The 21,025-nt window shown below is 45.6% G+C and overlaps 1 protein-coding gene across 1 annotated transcript in view; it reads right to left on the bottom strand.

Annotated features, from left to right (window-relative positions):
- SYT17 (synaptotagmin 17) overlaps positions 1-21,025 on the bottom strand; it is a 72,460-nt gene that overhangs the window by 22,440 nt on the left and 28,995 nt on the right. The window contains exons 6-7 of the mRNA XM_024204703.1: positions 13,270-13,390; positions 12,294-12,449 (exon numbers count right to left, since the gene is read on the bottom strand). Coding sequence (XP_024060471.1) covers positions 12,294-12,449; positions 13,270-13,390 — 277 coding nt within the window. The remainder of the gene's footprint in view (positions 1-12,293; positions 12,450-13,269; positions 13,391-21,025) is intronic.

Raw genomic sequence — 21,025 nt, 5'->3', positions numbered from 1 at the left:
GGGAATGAGCCCATCAAGGTAGGGAGTTCAATAACGAAAGCCTGGGCCTGATAAAAGGCCATCAAGGGTATGTCTACACAGCAACAAAACAGCCTGAGACGAAGTCTATAAAATTGCACTGTAAACGTCAAGCTGGAGCCTGAGCTCTAAGACCCCACGAGGGCGGAAGGTTCCAAAGCCCAGGCTCCATCCCAACCCCAAACCTCTACATTGCTCTTTTATAGCCCCAGGGCCTGATCCCCAGGAGCCTGATCCAGCCAGCCAAGGCTGTTTTATTGCAGTGTAGACGTACACCAAGGCTCAGCTCCAGGGAGGTGCTCACAGAGACGGAGTCTCTCCTAAGGGAACAGAACTCCCAAAGTCCACAGGCCCCAAGAAGAGGAGGCTGTGCAAACCCTGAGCCAAGGGGAGAGATTTCATGTCAGGTTTATTTGTGTTTACTAAAGTATAATCCCAGAAAGGGAATTTTGTCTTACACCATTTTGGACTCTATGGAGTCCTTAAGGGGTCCTGAGAGAAAAGAAACTCAGGCAAGGAGTGCCTGCAGCACCACACTAGATCTGGAGAGGAGGGGCGTGCCCTGTGACAGCACTGAAATGTAATTTTTAATGGCGGTTGCTTAGCAGCAAGATAGCTATCCCTGTCTGTAGCTGGATACTTATACAGCTCCCATCACCACAGTATCAGAACGCCTTGCAAGTATTTTAAAATAGAAATAATCTATTTTCTTATTTCCCAGCCTGGAAGAGAAATAGCTTGATTTGCTTACAGTGAAAGGGGGGTGTTTATTTTGTTTGGGTATGAAAGCAAGAGACTCTCTGTGTGTCTAAATGCCTGAAGAAATTTTTGACAGAAAGGTACGTTGAGGAAATGAGCTATGCACATTGAACGCTGGGTCATGTTCTGGCGCCACACCTAACACAGTTTGCAACCCCTGCAAACTGGCAGTTAAAGGGGATGTTGATATTTAACTACTTAGATATTTGAAGGTCAAGTTTCCACATATTCAGGCAGCTCAAAATTCAGGTGCATCTCTGGTCATGCCTGCAGCTGAGGCCAATTTCATGCTTCAGCTAGGGTGACCAGATCACTGACATGAAATATCGGGATGCGGGGGGGTAAGAGGGTTGGCGGAGAAAAAAAAACACCAAAAAAAAAAAAAAGCCGTTTTGCAGGTGCCGGGGGAATTAGCAAGCCCTGGCCGCGCTGTGGCCACGTGCGCTGCCCTCCCCACCCCCAGGGCCCCGGGCACATACAGCGCGTCCCGCCACCCCCGCGGGGAAGGAGCCGCTGGAGAGCAGCCGAGTGGGAGAGGCGCGGGGCTCCAGACCCCGGCAGCGGCAGGGGGAGCGGCTCAGGGCCGCGCGAGTGGCCATGTAAAGTTTATCGGCTCGGGGAGGACCCCGGCCAGCTCCTTGCCCTGCCCTGTAGGGGGGTAGCGTCCCCGCCCCACGCCAGCATGTTCCGCCGGCCGCCGCAGGCCAGGTAAGGAGCCGAGTCCCCTCCTCCCCCCTTGTCCTGGCTCCTCAGCTGAGCGGCATTCCTCCTCCCTCCCAGGCTTGCAGCTGTAATGCCGGCGCAAGCCTGGAGGGAGCGGGTGGTGGCCGGCTTCCAGTTCCTGGAGCTGGAAGCACCGAGTGGGCAGGCAAGGGGGCTGCTCCCCCAGGAGGGAGACGGGGGGCTCAGCTGAGGAGCCAGGACAAGGGGGAAGGGTGGGACTCAGCTCCTTACCACCCCCCTACAGGGGCGAGGAGCTGGCCGGGGTCCACCCCGAGCCGATAAACTTTACATGGCCACTCGTGCGGCCCCGAGCCGCTCTCCCCTGCCGCTGCTGGGGTCCGGAGCCCCACCGTCTCCCTCCTGGGGGAGCAGCCCCCTTGCCCGCCCGGTGCCCGTACTCACCAGCTCCAGGAACTGGAAGCCGGCCACCACCCCCTTCCTCCCAGGCTTGCCGCCATTAGCCTGGGAGGGAGGAGGAATGCCACGTGCTTGGGGAAGAGGCGGGGCCAGGGCGGGGATTTGGGGAGGGAGCCAATGGGGGAAGGAGGGGGCGGAGTCGGGGTAGGGATGGGGCGAGAGCCCTTCCGGGAGGGCAAAATTGCTTGTTTGTCCAGTGTCCCGACCGCACGTCGGTCGGGACACAGGACAAACAAGCAAATATCGGGACAGTCCCGATAAAATCGGGATATCTGGTCACCCTAGCTTCAACATATGAAGCTAACTGAAAAATTTAAAGATTTGGCTCCTTATCATTACAATACCAGTGAAAAGCACCAATATCTCAGTGTCTTGATCATGTGATATATTTTTTTGCAATTAAAATACACATCGTAATCACCACTCTAATATGGCCAGAGGTACTGAAGGCAGAAGGCCTACTCCATTAACTGTGATTGCTATGAGGCAGGGACAGGACTGAGAATGATTTTCAGTCAGGTTTTGTTTTTCCAAAAATTAAACCAGCGATAGGTGTGTTTTTTATCTAAGTCCCAAGGTTCAGATATACAGGTCTTGTTTATCAATCTGCATTTCAGTCACAGATGTGCCCAATGGGAGTGGACGCATTTGTTTTTACAAAACTTTGTGCCATGGTGGTTTTGCTTTGCAAAATAAGGAGGGTTCAGATTCATTTTCCAAAACTTTGTGCATGTCGGTCAGATAAATGGTTCTGGTTTTGGCACATACTTATTTACAATCTTTATTTGTAGATAAAGGGCCATATTCATTACTGGCATAAACAGGCACAACTCTGTTAATGTCAATGCATTGCTCCTGCTTACACCAGCAGGGTATTTGGCCCAGCATCGTGTTCTGGTTCAGCGGTATGCTAAGCACATTTTCACTTAACTACAACAACATCAAGTAAAGCCTCACCAGTGAATATGCCCCACATAGAAAAGGTCTCTCCCTCATTCAGGAGTCCTACTATGAAGCGTGTAGAGTACAACACAGGCAAAGTAAAGCCTGTAGAATAGTCACTAATAGTCTGAGGCCTGGTTTACACTATGAGGTTAGGTCGAATTTAGCCGCGTTAGGTCAATTTTATAATGAATGCGTCTACACAACCAACCCCGTTCCACTGACCTAAAGGGCTCTTAAAATCAACTGCTGTACTCCTCTCTGACGAGGGGAATAGCGCTAAAATCGACCTTCCTGGGTCGAATTTGGGGTAGTGTAGATGCAGCGCTGTGCACTTCGATGGTATTGGCCTCTGGGAGTAGGGTGACCAGATGAGAGATGTGAAATATTGGGACGGCGACGGAGCAAAAAAAAAAAATAGTGATGGAATAGTGACAGATTACCCTATTTCACTGTTACACTTGACTAGCCATTAGTGTCCATGTATTCTGTGTCACAAAATGGTGCCTAAAACAAGGGGTGCTGGAACAATTTTTATAGTGGGGATGCTGACAGTCATTGAACCAAACTGCAAACCCTGTATATGATGGAAACCACTTCAAGCCGGGCGGGCAGCTGCACCCTAAGGACCCAGCACCTATGCCTAAAACAAGCATCTATCACCAACAGCGACACAGAATTTCATGGAAGCGCTAGTTCTTCTCATCAAGTTGTAATGGCTTAAAAAAGGAATAAATATCCTTAAACACAAACAGAAGGAATCTTTTTCAATAATATGTGGATGTTCAAAACCAAACCAACAACAACAAAACCCAAACCAGAAATATTCTGCAAAAATTCAGATGCAATTAAATCTCCCTTGAATCTTCCTTGGGGAGGGTGGGGAAAAGAGGGGCGAAACAGGTTTGTTTTACTACTGGGCAGTGTAATTTGATTATTATTTTAGCCAAAGCAGTTTCTATTGAGCAGAAGTTAATTAGAGCCCTGGGGTAAAATGTTCAAAACCACCTAAGTGATTTAGGAGCCTACAGGCCAGGTGTCATAGGCAGTTGGGCATCTAAAGATGCAGATACAGCTAGGCACCTACTGGAGTTTTGATAAGCGCCTAGGCACCTTATTTCCATTGAAATCAGGCACCCATCTGAATCTTTATGCAGCTAAATATCTTGGAAAATCTGGCCCTAAATCCCTATTAAAAATGGGACTTGGACACTTTAAAAGCTGTACCCTCAGACTCTATTGAGAAATGGCACCATGAGAAGTGGAGCTAGCCAGACTGAAAGCTACAAACAATTTAGAAGTAAAGGGTTTCACTGACTGTCACATAGACATACCAAAAGTTATCGCCAGATCCTGCAATCCGCAATTATACAGTGCCCAAAAGCAAAAGTGGCACAAGCTCCCTTCCCCACCCTGCTTTACAGCACATCCCTTTAAGAGTGCTCTGCTGTATTTTACATTTTAGGGTGCAGCAAGAGGATTCCTGCTATGCCTCCATTTTAAGAGCAATCTCCCCGCTTCACCTCCTATTGTTTGTTACACAGACTCATGTTTAGAATGTAAACTCCCATGTTTCTGTTTCTTGCTGTGCTTGCACAGTGCCTAGCACAATGCAATTACTAGCTATTATTTACATTATAACAGTGTTCTGCTGCCTCAGTCAGAAGCAGGGCCCCACTGGGCTCGGTGTTGTACAGCCATAAAGGAGAAGAAGACATTTCTTGCTCCAATCGTTTACAATCTAAATAGGCACAACATGGATGTATCAGAGGAGGAAGAGAAGTGTGACAGCAATAGGATCACATGGTTGCATATATTCCCTTACTGGAGGTATCAAAGGATTATTGTTTTATATCAGGTAAGTGAAGAAAAGCTGTTAATGAGTTACTAACAGGCCATTTGCCTGGGAGGGACTAGTGCTTTGGGGGCCATCTGGACAATACTGCAATGCAAATATTATTAATATTAACAACATTAATACTTATTAACTAGCTTACAGACATGAATGACCACATTTCTTGGATTCTAAGAAGTTTCTTTCCACTTTATAATGAAGTGTCTTTTGGAAAATGATCAAAACTCAGATTAAAAAGTATAGCCCGGCAAGTTCCAGCATCGCTCTTGACTGAGGTGAGTAGGTATCTTTACATCCCCAACACTGACATCCACAAGTGCACTTGGAGGTATTAATCTCTAGGGTTTAAAGCTCCCTTTTTGCTTGCTTGTGTACTTGGCAGGCAATGATCCTATGGCTCCACTTGAAATTAACTGCCTATAATTTTGGTGTCCAGGCCAAATTCCATCTTTCCTTTAGTAAGAGACACATGACAATTAACACATACTATTCTTTAATAGCTGCTGTGTTTGTCTGCATAGAGCCAATCCATGGTCTGTGTGGAATTAACCAGCTGATAGCACTGGGGGCTGTCTATCAAGTGCACAAAAGGCTAAGAGAATAAAAACACAGTGCATTTCTACCACGCTTTGCATACAAATGCACACCTCCTAGTCAATAGGTTTGAGGCACCAAAATAAAAAAAAATTCTCCACTAGCTGTTGACATGCTATCTTTTAGTTATATGAATATTTAAGGGTAGTGGAATGTATTAGTAGTATCAACAGCTTCTATGCATATAGCACCTTTTAACCCAAAGCACTTTACAAACTACATTTTTAGAAGTTTTGACTGCCTTTCAAATGCAGCACCCAAAAATGAAGGCCTCCAGACACGTAGGCCCAGATCCACGTAGGTATTTAGGCTCCAACTGAATTGAAATTGAAATCAATGGAAGTTAGGAGCCCAAATACCTTTGTGGATCTGGGTCCTAATGCCTGGGACCGCTTCCTTCTCCCATTCCTTATCACCTCTGAAAATTAGGCACAAAATGTCTCCAGTGGCGCACATAACATATAACTGTATATTCTTATGAAAATCATTTCACCAACCACTGAAAGGGTGGCGGCAGTGTAGCAGACAGACGACCAATACACAACACATTTCACAGAAGCAGGAGGAGGAATATTTTGGCTTGTAAATGCCAAGGATTTACATCATGGGATATATAATATTTACAAGGAGCAAATAGGATCTCTGCTTTTACGGTCTTACTCGAAAACACCCAACACCATGAGCTACACAGAGCTCAATTTATCTGCACTACTGGGTTGCCTTTGGGTCTGTGTATGCTACTGTCAAAGGCCAGTTAAATTCACGATGGATCTCAGATAAAAGATGAAGAGCAAATATAGCATCCACTGTGGACTGCCTGGCAGTGAAACCCAAGGTGAGTAGGACACGTGAAGACTTTTCCAAGAACAGAGGGCAGAGTTAATTGACCTACAGTTACCACATTCAATGCGGAGGCTGTTCCCCCTTTATAGAGCAGGATAATGATCCCTTCCTTCCACTCTGCTAGTAACTTCCCAGGAGTCCAAGCCCAGACAAAAAGTTGGTGTAATGGTACAGTTATAGGCTCTATGGCACACCTGAGAAATTCAGGCATTATGCTGTCAGGTCCAGCAGCATGCCCGCTTCGCGGTTTCTTTAGAGTGAACCTCTTCCAATGTAGGTACATTTACAAAAGTTTGCAGGACTTCTTGGATAAAGCATGTTTTACCCTCAGCCTTGTTTGTCAGCAAAGATCCCACAAAAGGTTCATTTTTGGATCAAAGTGACTGTATAGCTTTGAATGGCTGCTGAAATTTATTAGGTCTCCTTCCCCCTTCTGACTCTTTTGTCAAGTTCTCAAAATAAGATTCAGGAGTCACTTTTGCTCACGCTTGAAAAATACCTTGTAAACATTTCTGATCAGTGTCATCATGGTGCTGTCTATTTCTTTTGCAATATTTGAAACGTCCCACTGTACAGCTGGAGGCGTCGCTTGTAGCATTTCAGTTCTGGGATGGCATTTACTGCTGTTCAGATGATTGTGCCTATGACTGTCCAAGCTAATTCTACGTCATCCAGGAGAGTGCCAAGTGTGTCTAATTTGTTTTTCCACTGAGACAGACTACTTATTAGCAAGTGCTGAATTTTCACAGATACCTTGTGCTTTATGTCTCATGAGGGGCACACTTTTATGTTAAAATAGAGGAGTAACTGGCATTTTAGCAACAAAATGATGATGGTGAGCATTTGCCAGGGCTTATGCACCTCTGTAGACCCAGTATGACCTTACTATGCTACGATTCTGATCAATATGTGGTCCAGTTTCTCCCTCATCCACCCATCGTTGAATATCCAGGTTTCCTGCCAGATATCTAAGTGCCTGAACCAACTGCCAGTGTTGGTAATGCTATAAAAAGCACAAAAGAAGAGTAATCTCACAGAGTTGTCATTTATTGTTCCAGAGGAAAATGGCCCAAGAGTAGTTTTGAAGCCATTTCTGGGACAACTTGGTGCGGCGTTCATATTTACGAATACAATAAGTTCGTCGTGCAGTGGAACAGATTGCGTCACAGCTGCTAGCTGCTGATAAAATTCATCTTCATTAGCATCTGTAGCTTCCTCAATGGGAGCATAGGCTACACTGATGGACAGCTGTCCATGGCGATGTCTCAACCTGGCATATAACAGTCAATCAGAAATAGGGTGCTATGTTGTAAGTCAACCATACTAAGATTCAAACTCATGGTTCATCTATGTATAGGTAGATCCAATGCTGTGCTTAAAACAGGATGGCTACAATTCATATTTTCAATCTGAAGCTAGAGAGAATCATATGATAGGTGGTGGGGGAGTGGGGTATATGCGTGGAGGGGGAATTTGCAGAAATGAGACTTGCATAAAGGGAAAGACACATTCATTTGTCAGCGTTGTCTGTGCAATGTTGCACACTCAACTCTCATTAAAAGTAATGGGAACTGTATGCACGTCCCACCATAGTACACTGAAAACTATGCAGTTTAAATAAATGTACACAAGAAAAATATATGCAAAAGTCTTATGGCTCTAAGGCTATATCTGCACTGGAGCTGGAGTTGTAATTTCCAGTTTGGGCAGATCTATCTGCGCTAGCACTGAGCAAGCTAGCACACTCGAGACAGAAGTATATCCATGGCTGCCTGGGGGGTGGGAGAGGCTAGCCACCTCGAGTCCATACCTAGGGTTTCAGATGGGAGTGTATGGTGGGGGCTAGCCTGTCCTACCACCCACAGAGCTGCAGCTATGCTGCTAATTTTAGCGGGCTAACTCCATCAAACCTAGCAGTGGTACATCCATTACACCTCCCAGCTCGAGTATAGGCGTAGCCTAAATCAAATAGTGTGTCACTTCTGAATTTATCACCAACTACACAGAGAGTGCCAGGATCCTCAGCTGGCATAAGCTGGCGTTGCTCCACTGAATTCAATGAAACTATGCCAGCTTAAGACAGCTATGGATCTCGTCCAATATCTGAAGCCACTGACAGGGTTTATTTTAAATTATTGAAGACGATCTAGCTACTGGCTGGCCTGGGTGCTTTTACAGATCTACATACCTTCATGGTATCACTAGCCACCCTTCGCAGCATGATTACTTTCCTTTTTAATTGGCTCTTTTCTCATCAGCAAATTTAATTAACTGACTTAAGGGATGCTAGAGCAAGCAAGACCTAAAAGAAAAAAAGGAGGTGGCTTTAGTTCCTGTTGTGCGTACATGCAAAATAACCAAAGGATTTGGGTTCCGCTCCTCTCATTTTCAGGCAGAAATTCAGCTCCGATAATGATAATCTGCACTTCTAAATCATCTTCCACTTGAGGATCTCAAAGCACTTCGCAAGCATGAACCAATTAAGCCACACAATACCCCAGTGATCCAGGAAAGGCAATGTAGGGAACACTCACCCAACAGAGAAATGCAGCCACCCTTGGAGTAGTCACAGCTGCTTAACTTTATTTATTTAAAAGCACACACTGACATAACATGAAATTGGGCTAAATTTTCTACTGGTTTAAACGGATGCAACTGCATTGACGTCAATGGAGTTTTGCCAGTTTACACCAGCAAAGAATTTGGCCCAGAGCCCTTACCATCACCAAGTCCACTGGACTATGTTATTGCCATGATATTGCTTCTGGATATCTGTTCTCCACTTGCTTCTATGTGGCCATATAGGATTCCTTCTTCACCACTCTTCATAATAGGTTTTGATACCCCTTGCTAGCACGGAGTAGGACAATGGAAAGGCAGCGTAGTCTTGTGGCTAGGGGATGAGAGCGGGTTCTAATACTGGTTCCGTAACTGACCTGTGATGTAACCTTGGGCAAGTCAGTTCACCCTCTGTACCTCTGCTTCCCCTTCCACCCTTTGTCTGTCTCATCTATAGACTGTAAACTCTGCAGGGAAGATGCCGTCTCTCACCATTGGTTCGTATAGCACAATGGGGCCCTGATCTTGGCTGGAACCTCTAGGCATTACTGCAATATCAACAGCAACAGGGCTACTCAGAGTGATATACTACTCAACATGAGGAAGGTTATCAGAATCTGGCCCTATCGATCTCGCCAAGTACTGTGTACTCCATGACACTGTGTTTTGATGATGCAGTAGATAATCACAGGTCCGTGATTTCAACAATGAATATTTTGTGCCCTCTGGTACAAACAACCCTGTGATGTGATCATTTCAAATATTAGCAGTTAAATCTGACTGCTACGTAACAACATGTGATAGTTTATTTTTATGAATCAGTTAGCTTCTGATTGACTCATTTAAAAAAAAATTATCCATAATAAAAGGTCAGCCATCCAACCATCTAACACCAACTTCATTTGCTCTAATGAATTGTGTTGTATTTCATTCCTTGTTCCTGATCATAGGGAGCTGGTATTTTGTAGGTAAGCACCAGAGTATTTCACTCCTGCAGAAAGAGTTCACCTGGCTGAAGATTCCAGGAACAAATTCATCATTACACATGAAAGGGAACATTTAAGATGGCGTGCATGTAAAGTCATGCTTAAATATAGCTTTTTTGCTGTGGAAATTTCTGTGCATGAAGGGCAAGATTTAAAATGCTGATCAGCATCACTTTTGTTATGAAATGTTTGGAAACAAGCTAATGGATTGAATTTCAGCTGTTTATACTGACTTGACAGCCGTTTCTGCCATGTAAGAAATACAGAGTTTTACAATAATATTGTCTTTTGGGTGCAGATTCTCTTTTTAAAATGGCTCAGAAACATGGTTGGAACATTACAAAAAAAGAAAAAAAATCCTTCTCTCTTTTCCTTTAACTCATGGGAGCATAAACTCCTCTCATGGCCCTTGCTTGGCTGCAGGACTGGGGCACATCAAGTTTCAGGGTCTCTACAAGGCTGCAGAAGAGGCTGTCCACAGTGGCAGCCCCTGTGCTCCCTCAGTTCTAGGGTCTGTTCACTCCTGCGCCTCCCAGAGACCACAATGCCAAAAGAGGGGCAAGTGGGGTGAAGAGCAGATGGACTCATGGCCATGGAGGGAGCAATCAACTGCATCTCAATGTCTGGGGCAAAATGCACCCCTATACAGCACTGGGAGAGATAGTGCTCCTCTGGGGACCGTTTGGCTCCACACTGCCCTCTGCACCACAGTGGCATGAATGCTACCATCTAGCCCAGTGTAACAACTGGGACTGAATCTTATTTGCATTATAATTTTTAGCAAAGGCATTGCCACCATTCACAAAATCAAGTTAACACAGAGAATGCTTGGGGATGAATTTTGCTCTTGGTTACCCCAGTGAAACTGCACTGGCGCAGATGAGAGCAGAATTTGTTTTTTAATGCTTCTGAGCATGGCATTAAAAAGTGGAAATGAAAGTTAAAATACAATTCAAAACATTTTTTTTGTATTCTTGAATTTGATATTTTCTCCTCCTGGTAACAAAAGCATGTATTAAAATATGAACAACAGAAATGGTCTTTATACAACTCTGTTCTTTTCTACAACTTGTTTGCCCACAGAAATATCATTCAAACCCCTACTACTGAAAACAATTGGGAGAGTGGACTGCTCAATAGATGAATAGTAAGCTATGCAGCCTTTCACTTCTAGGTTACTAGTTCAAATCTGACTAAGGTGAGCAGAGACCAAAATTCCCACCATCCAATGGCAGTTCAGTGGCCCACTGAGATGAGCTAGTGGTCTCTGCCCGATTCTCAGTGAACAGACGTCCATATCATAAAATCATCACAACAGGCACCGTGTCAGCTGACTTGGGCTTGTGGAGCTATAAAATTGCAGTGTAGACATGCAGGCTCAGGCTGGAGGCCCCGTTGTGGGGTCCCAGGGCTCAGGCTATAGCCCAAGCCCAGACATCTACATTACCATTTCATAGCCCCGCAGCCCAAGCCTGCGGCAGCTGACACAGGCCAGGTGGGGGTGTTTTTTTGAAGTCTAGACATACCCTTTGCTGGAAGTCTCAGCCAACAAGCCAAGGGTTGAAGAGGCAGGAAAATACAAACTACCTTCTTCATTCCTTTTGCTACAATAGAAAACCCATAAAAGCAGATGCTTCAGGTCTGGGTTAAGACACTTTGAAAGGTAGCGCATGGAAGCCTGCACTGCCGCTACTTGTGCTGCATGTACTGTGCAACTACTAAGAAGGCTTCAGTTTCCAGTTACCCTGTGTCTGCCCCTAGAAACGTCTTAAATGTTTTTCTGCAATAATGCATCTTTTCCTGTGCTATCAACCATGTAAGCCACAGCATAGACCAGGAGCAGACATTTTTACCACTATGTTATCTAACCCTGCTCTGAGAAAGTTTTCTGTGTGTCAATTTCCGTTGCCTGTTTCCATAACTGAAGTAAGAAAATACCAAATTCAAGAATGCAAAAAAAACCCCACCAAAACGCCAAAAAGCCTGGACATTTGTCATCAATCTCTTTTCAGAGTGTTACAAAATCCAAACAGTCAACAATAAATCTCAGCACTTACTTTGGAAGCTCAGTACCTTAATAGTGTCCCTTTAAAAATACGGGCATAAACAAATCAATTTATATCACAGCGGTACAATGGGCTAGCACAAGACATGTGCACAATCCTCAAAGTAAAAATTATGTTGAGTCCCAAAATGAGTATTGTTTTAAGTCCCAGGTTGATCATCAGATACTTCTTTCCACCTGTCTCTCATTCCTCTGACTTCTCCATGAAGCACTTCAGGACCCAGTTCAATTAGCCTGCCTCTCTCCTCAGTGGAAATGCTTTCCCAGTAGCACCAATTAAGAATGAAACTGACAAGGTGAGTTCCTAGACAGTTCCATACTACAGGTGTCAACACCGGGAAAGCTTCTGTGCAGAGAAGCGTGATGCTAATTAAGCTCCTCTAGAAATGACAGAGCTGATTGTCCCATAAATGTTAACTTGCTGAAAAAGAGGAAGATATTGCGTAGGCTAAAGTGCATGCATGGGGCGGCTAATTTGTTTACCTCTGAGACAGCCAAGATAGCATCAATTCAATAGCAAGAATGCTTTTACCTGTAAATACTAAGCTGGCATTTTCCAGTTCTTCTTGCGGAACCTTGAAACTGAAGGACTCGTTGTAGAAAGGATCTATTGTACCCTTCATGCAAGAGGTTTTCTTGGTTTTGGCTAATTTTAATCCATGAACCAGCTGGATTTTCACAAAGGGATCTGAAAGAAACACAAACACAATTCCAGCTTTACAGTTGCAGCCAGTCAACGTTCCTGTCTCAGAAAGGTTCTGCACAGTTGGGAACAGAGTGTGGAGCGGCACGGTGCAGGAAAAGTGCTCTTGGGCAGGATCTGGACTCTTATCATGTCAAGGTACCAGGTGACTTGCAGTGAAGATGTACAAGTCTCAGGCAGCAGAATTCAGAATGTTTCTGTTGATTCTGCATGGAGTGCAACGAATGGCGACCTTGACAGAAGCCAGGTATGTTGGTCTCACTGACACATGTCAATAGTCTGACAACAGCAGCAGCTGAAGTAGGGAGTCAGGGAAATATATCATGAGGGAGAGAGAGAGAGAGAATCACCAGCTGCTAGAATGATGAAATCGACCTTTCTCCATACTCAGGTAAAGCAGGTGAGGGGTGAGTAGACATTGTCAAAAATCACACAGCATAACAAGTTTTGCAGAATTAAACCGCCTTTATATTTAACACTCACACAACACTTTGTGTCTGCAAAGCACAGCACGAACATTGAGAAATAATCCTAAACCACAAAAGCAGAGGCAGGGACAGCATTTAGAAATTCCTGGTTCCCAATCCTATGCTTCAACCAGTAGACTTGGACTCTCAATGTTTGATTTATATATATTTTTTTAAAAAACATATATTAGAGCTATTCAAAGCCATGCATTAATTTTAGTGGAACCGAGTGTCCAAATCACTTAGGTGGAATCAAAAATGGCAGCCTAACTATACAGGACAACTTTAGAGCACACACAAACATGCAGGCGTGATCTGAGAAATACACTGCCCTTTACCTGAACCTTGGCTCATATCTGTCTGAAGAAGTTGTTTTGCTCGAATAATGTCTACGTTCAGTCGTCCTGCACTGGGAAGGTAATTTAGTGATAGCAGCAGCTCTCCCAACTCGACTTCATTCTACAGGGAAAAGGAAATATGAGATTATACAACTGCAAAGTCAGCTAGAGAGACAACTGCAATTCAATCAACAAAAACAGATCCCCTAATTGATCGAAATGGCAGAAAAACATTTAAAGTCACATTCCATTTTCATCATCTTCAAGAACCATTTGGGGCCTTGCACTGAATAAGGTAAAAATAAGGATACTATCCCCTGCTAGTAGGTTTGCTTCACTATATTATACTTCAATCATTGAACATGGTTCCGTTTTAAAACTGCCATCATAGTGAGCCTGTGACAGAGTGCTGGGAACCAAGAGCTGAGCCAGCACTCTGGTCACTTAAACACCAATTAATTCTGCCCAGGGCCTAATTAGTGGATTACAATGGGCTGGAGGAGGAGCAATGAGGAAATTGGCCCGTTAACCCAGGAGGTATAAGAAAGCACAGGAAGGAAGTGCAGGAGGGAGAATGAGAACCAGTCTCTGGAGAGAGAATGCCCTCTCCTCAGCAGAGACCTGAGGAGGAGAAACTGAAACTGTATCTAATATGATGTATGGAACAGTAAGGTGATGGGAAGAGCAAATGTGAATAAACTGCACTGGGGTGTTTAGCAGCTGAAGGGCCCTCATCTGCATAGAGAGAGCAGAAGACAGGAACAGATTGTCACCCTGTCAGAACTGTTTCAACAGGATGCACAAGGAGGAGGAATCTCAGGAGCTGTAATTTTTCTTGCTTGCATTTGAAGTTTTTCCGTCTAGTTCTAATCTTAATAATTTAACATGACTGATCTTGCTGCTAACATACAAAATACGGGCCCAATCCTGAAAAACAGCCACACGCAGAACTGCCACCGACAACTCTGGAAATTCTGGGCACGGAATGCTTAGAGAATCAGACTCTACAGGCTTAAGTAGCATTTCCTTTGTGATATAAACTGACAATAGGGAGGAAATTCAGAGGTGGCATTCACTTAACGAACTTGTGCCCTTATTCCCTGATATTGCAGCATGTCATGCAGTTATCTGTGAGCCAGGCTTACCTGTGTCCTTGCTATTCAGCAGACTGTGTCCTGACCTTAGCTTTATATAAACATAGCTGTTTATCCATTAATCCCCCTTTCGTTGACTTAATTGAAACAAGTAAAAGAAAAAGTGTCTGAGAGCTGATATTACTAAAAGCTGCATAAAAGCGATGGCTTAAAATACTAATGATTGACATGCACTGCCTTTGAAGCTTCCTGATGCATGAGTGTGATTGAAATACATATCCAGTGAGCACCATTGTTGGTTTTACATTCACCTTTCCGATACCTGCAATAACCATAGTATCTTTCTATTCTCACCACCAGAGCTGAGCCCACCCCAAAAACTCCCACATCCAAGCACTGGAGAAGTTCAGACCCAGGTCCAGATCTGATCTGTGTGGCCCATCTCAGCAAGGAATAGGAGAAACAATGGTACCACAATCACTACAGAAAGGGCAAGGGCACCCACAGCATGAGATGTTATAAACCACAAGTGGACACAAATGACAACAGCTCTGCATTTTGGGCTGAAATGAACCATAACACTCAGAACAAAACTTGAGCAGGAGAGCTCTCTTCAGAAGTAAATAAAGCCTCAGGATTCCTTCTAGGTTTGGGAAGGACCCTCCATTTCCTGCCACCCTCCCCCATCCTCAGCTGGGAAACTCTGATCCCCCTGTGGCCTGCAGCAGGACATCACAGAGGTGGCTGCTGCTTCTTAATACAGGCCCTTTTTTACTTCCCTCATTAAAGATCCTAGGGCACAAGATGAGTAGGAGCCATTAAATCTGGTATCCTGGTCCAATCCCAACTCTGGTAATTACATTCTGCCCACCCAGATTCCCCTGCAGTAGTTTCTCTTCTATATTGTTCTTATTGACTTTTCAGGACTACATGACAGAGATGCATTTGGTACACAGGTGAACACATGGTAGATTGAGCAAAGCTCTGCGCTTCAGATCTGAATTGAATATGGCATTCTTTTCTACTTTATGTCCTAAATTGATGTGTAGTGTCACTGTGGGTTAATTAAATAATTGTCTGGTTCCACCCTAGAGGTGGCTATATTTCAATAGTGAGTAAAATAATTCCTGTGTATTTAACCCCACATTCTCCATTCTGCTAACGCAAGCCGAGTTAGTGACCACAGTGGAAACAAGCCAGGTGTTGTGGGAGTATTTGCCTCAGCCCCCTGATTGCACAGTGACCTGTCCACTGTATGTCTGTGGGTCAAGGCTGGGAGGGGGACTGGCTGGCCTGGGAGGGAGAAGATGGGTTGATGACATCATCTCCTCTCAAACCTGCATAAACTCCTTCATGGGGGGGGAATAGTCAGTATTTGGAGCAGCAACCAACAGGAAGACTATGGTAGCAGCGCCTATGGCAGAGGGATTTTCTGGCAATGCCCACAGCCCTGCTTTATGAATAGGGTGAGGGACAAAAGGTTAACCCAGAAGATTTAGGCAGACAAAACATTACATGACCTGGCACTGCTCATTTTCATTAAACAACTAGAACATACAAAATTAACATGGCACACATGAAACAGATCAGTAACTGGCTAACTGCTGCTGGCATACTGTGGCTATTTCTTTGGTGTCCACCACTGAAGAAGGCTGTTGATAGGTTGGAGAGAGTTAGAGAAGAAACACAAGAATGTTTAAATGATTATTTTTAGTGCCTTTTAATGACAGACTCAAGGAGTTCAATCTATTTAGCCTAACACAGAAGGTTATGGGGTGACGATCACAGTCTATGGGTACTTACATGGGAAGCAAACAAACAAACATTTGATAACGGGCTCTTCAATCTAGCACACAAAGGGATAACAAGATCCAATGGCTGGAAGTCAAAGACAGACAAATTCAGTCTGGATTAAAGGTGTAAATTTTTAACACCTAAGGGTAATTAGCCAATGGAACAATTTACCAAGGGTTGTGACGGATTCTCCATCACTGGCAATTTTTAAATCAAGATTGGATTTTTTAAAAAAAAAGATCTGCTCTAGGAATTATTTTGGGGAAGTTCTAATGCCCCGTGTTACACAGGAGGTCAGGCTATGTAATTACAGTGGTCCCTTCTGACCTTGGAATCCATGCTCAAAGAAATACAAAAGGGAGTTTCCGGTCACAGAGCCTGGTTCAGTCAATGGGCTACGCAAGGTGAGTGTGCTGCACTATGTAACAGACCTAGCTAGGCAACTGGAGTTGCTGAGTGACAGTCCATCTGGGAAGACCCTGCCCATTGCATAGGCCAAGGAGATAAACTTGGGGATAGCCAAGCAGGTCAGAGAAATCAAGCAGGGGGATAAGTCAAACCTAAAATCTGAGGCGATGGAAAGTATCAGCCTTAATGAGTCTCCCTGAACGGATGCCCTGATCCTGAACCCTCATCATTACTTCCTTAGCCTGATTACAACAGATGGCAATATAAATAGATGCAGCACACACACACTCCAAATTAACTATTCACCACTCTCCATTTCTTCCCACAGTGAACTTCATTCTTGTTTTACCTAAAAGAAAGATGAAGAAAGCCCCCCACCCACGCACTTCCTCTTGTCGGCCTTAAGGAATTTACACATCATAACTGTGATACTAAGCCCTGGTCTACACTGGGTGTGGGGGGGAGGAATCGATCTAAGTTACACAACTTCAGCTACGTGAATAATGTAGCTGAAGTCGACGTACTTAGATTGACTTACTGCGGTGTCTTCACCGTGGTGAGTTGACTGCTGCCGCTCCCCCATCGACTCCACCTGCACCTCTCGCGGCGCTGGAGTACAGGAGTCGACGGGAGAGAGCTCAGGGATCGATTTATCGCATCTAGACTAGACACAATAAATCGATTCCTGCTGGATCGATCGCTGCCCGCCGATCCGGCTGGTAGTGAAGACATACCCTAAGAGACTAGCATTGTATTCTGAATCTTCATTACACAGGTAATTCCCTCTGGTCAGGAAGGCACTGCGCACGGGAGATCTAAGTCTGAAAATATACACACTGTACTCTGCACCAAGGGTAGGTCCAAACCCTACCTAAGCACACGACTGTGCCCAGTCTCAGCAGTGAACAGGCAGCTGAGTGGGTGTTATGATAGAGGTGTTTAGAAAAATTAGTGGAAATGTACTGCCTTTACCAGACGATTTTTCCCAGCCAGTTTCTTATTGATATTGTGCATGTGCTCGGGGAACTACTGCCAACCATCTGTGAGATGAGCCCAAGCCCTTAATAGCTGGCTTAAGCTAGCAGAAAAGCCTTAGGCATATTATTAAGGATAGTTGATGCCTTCCTTTTGGAGAGCAACACACCATCCATGCTTCAACAAATACTGTCTAGGCCCTTGCTAAAAAAGTCATCATTGCTTGTGGGGCACCTAGGCAATTGTAATATCCTGATCCCTAACCTTTTCCTAGTACCACAGCAACCCTTAGGGTAGCTGATTATCTACTTGCTTACACATGGCTGATGTAGACAGTAGCTTGACACCGGGTCTCTCCCAACGTGGGTCTTTACACTCTATGAAATCAGTTCTGGATTAGTCTCACAGACAGAAAAAATTTCCCAGACATCACTGCACTTCATCCGCTCACTGCACCACAAAACAGGCTGCTGCCACTCAGGACAAAGTCTATTGAACGGCTGATTCTGAATCCTGACAGACCAGTCACAGGTTGGCATGTAGGGTATAAAACAGTGGTGGGCAACCTGCGGCCCGTCAGGATAATCCGCTGGTGGGCCGCGAGACAGTTTGTTTACATTTGCACGGCCACCTGCAGCTCCCAGTGGCCATGGTTCGCCCTTCCCGGCCAATCGGAACTGCGGGAAGTGGTGCGGGCTGCAGGGATGTGCTGGCCACCACTTCCCGCAGCTCCCATTGGCCAGGAACGGAGAACTGCAGCCACTGGGAGCTGTGGGCAGCCGTGCAAATGTAAACAAACTGTCTTGTGGCCTGCCAGCGGATTACCCTGACAGGCCGCGTGCGGCCCCTGGGCGGCAGGATGCCCACCACTGGTGTAAGAGGTCCATACTGTCTATGAGACCATCTGCATAATTCTGAATCCTGTCACTACCAGTGATTTCATGTACAAATTTAATCTGAATCAGGTATTCTTCCACCCCTATTAACATTGTTATAACATGCCATTGGTTTAGGGTTGCCAACTTTCTACTCACACAAAACCAAACATCCTTGCCCCGCCCCTGCCTTGCCCCTTCTCCAAAGCCCCGCCCCTTCTTTAAGGTTCCACCCCCTGCTCACTCCATCCCCCCTCCCTCTGTCACTTGCTCTCCTCACCTTCACTCACTCATTTTCATCAGGCTGGCTCAGGAGGTTGGGTGCAGGAGGGGGTGAGGGCTCCAGCTGGGGGTGCAGGCTCTGGGGTAGGGCCAGGGATGAGGGGATTTGGGGCACAGGAGGGGGCTCCGGGCTGGAGCCGAGGGGTTCGGAGTATGGGAGGGGGCTCTGGGCTGAGGCAGGGGGTTGGGGTATGGGAGGGGGTACAGGCTCTAGGCTGGGGGTGTGGGTTCCATAGTGGGGCCAGAAATGAGGGGTTCAGCATGTGGGAGGGGTGCCGGGCTGGGGCAGGGAGTTGGAGTGCAGGGGTGTGAGGGCTCTGGCTGGGGGTGCGAGCTCTGGGGTGGGGATTTGGGGTGCAGGAGGGGGCTCCAGGCTGGGGCTGAGGGGTTCAGAGTGCAGGAGGGGGCTCCAGGCTGGGGCAGGGGGTTGGGGCACAGGTGGGGGCAGGGGTGCAGGCTCCAGGTGGCGCTTACCTCAAGCAGTTCCCAGAAGCAGCGGCATGTCCTCCCTCTGGCTCCTATGTTGAGACACGGCCAAGAGGCTCTGCGCACTGCCCCGTCCGCAGGTGTTGCCCCTGGAGCTCCCATTGGCCACAGTTCCCAACTAATGGAAGCTACAGAGCCAGCATTTGGGGCGGGGGCAGCATGCAAAGCCCCCTGGCTGCCCCTACACGTAGGAGCCAGAATGGGGACTTGCCACTGATTCTGGGAACCACGTGGAGCCACGGCAGGCAGGGAGCCTGTCTTAGCCCCACTGCGCCGCTGACCAGACTTTTAACAGCCCGGTCAGCGGTGCTGACCAGAGCCACCAGGATCCCTTTTTGACCAGGCATTCCGCTCAAAAACTGGACACCTGGCAACCCTACATTGGTTTGGGTTTTTTGTAACGTATCCATTCTTATTTGTCACTTGCAGTCATTGTTTAATCTGGTTCATTGCAGAGTTCAGCTTTTGCAAATTCCAGTATGTTTGGAAAACACAAATTGGAAAACTGTGTTACATAAGGTAAGATACCTATAACTTTTCTCAGTAGCGTAACTAACAATCAGTAACACCACCAAACAATTCATTTTGTAAATATCCATCAAAGCATAAATATAAGATGCAGGGCAGACACTAAAACCGTGTACAGCAGTGGTTCTCCACCTATTTACCATTGTGTTATGTGGGCCACGTCCACACAATACATATACTATCCTTATGGCCCTGAGGATGTCACATGGGCTGCAGCTGTGTGCTGACTGGGCCGCAAGGGGCCTGCAGGTTGAGAACCACTGCTGTACAGAAATGCAGGGCTCTTCAAGTCACCCTAGGCTCAGGTACTAAATATCTGCACCAAGATTCAGGGGAATTACTGCTGGGTCCTGGTGGTAGGTGGACCCATTTAGTTTCAATCAGGATCTACAGGAGTTTAAAGTATCTCATTGGCCCAAACGGAACTCTTAGGAATAGCTATCCTTATGCTGAAGTTTATGTGGTTTTATTGTTTTTGAGTCACCAGCATAGCCAGACCCCAGGAAGTGGAAGGGAGAGGGCAGTGAGTTTGGGCATGGAACAGGGCCTGGCGCTCTGTCAAAGACAGGGTAGGGACTCCATGTATTCATGGTAAGCTTTAAATAAAATTAAATTTGTATATTCAAAAATGGAGCTTTTTTAAACATTGCTTCATTTTGTGCACACACAAAATTGGTGTGTGAGTGTAAAGCTCAGATTTGCACACACAGATCAGGCAGTCAGGCATCTACCCACACAAATTTAGGCAAATGCAGGTTTTGCAGGTGCTAAATGGGTGTGGCTAACCAAAACACTTTTTAAAAATTTTTTAAAAACTTGGTCTATAGTGAACTACGCACAATGCTGCCTACTGAATGATCCTGGATTCGGTTAGCACAAAGATAATGTAAGGTCCTGATCTTCAGTTGTGCCCTTTTGCACATGCCTAACTTGTTCATGGGGCAAAGCCCCCGTGAAAAACTGGGTCTATATTTTACTAATAGTCTTGCATGCAATATTCAGACAGAAGGTGATGAGTTACAAACTACTGTGCGTTATGCTCCAATCCAAAGCCCATGGAATTAATTGAACAGAAAGACTCCCATTAACTTCAGTGGGCTTGGGATCAGGCATCATCTGCCTAAATTTCCCTTGAGGCCTTTTTGTGTGTCACATTGCTTTCCAGCTTAGTGTCAGCAATGTCCAAACACCGAATGTTTCCATTAATTGCCTTGAAGGAAGTAATGTGCAATCCAACCCACAAAGACCACATCAGAATGGGTTTGCTGGAAAATGGCAAAAAGTAATAGTCTTAACTGTCTCATTGTTGAGCAC

Source organism: Terrapene carolina, unplaced genomic scaffold, assembly GCF_002925995.2.
Source record: "Terrapene carolina triunguis isolate 2854851 unplaced genomic scaffold, T_m_triunguis-2.0 Scaffold93, whole genome shotgun sequence".
NCBI lineage: Eukaryota > Metazoa > Chordata > Testudines > Emydidae > Terrapene > Terrapene triunguis.
Note: the sequence above shows the minus strand (reverse complement) of the source record. Positions and strands in the feature narration are given on the sequence as shown.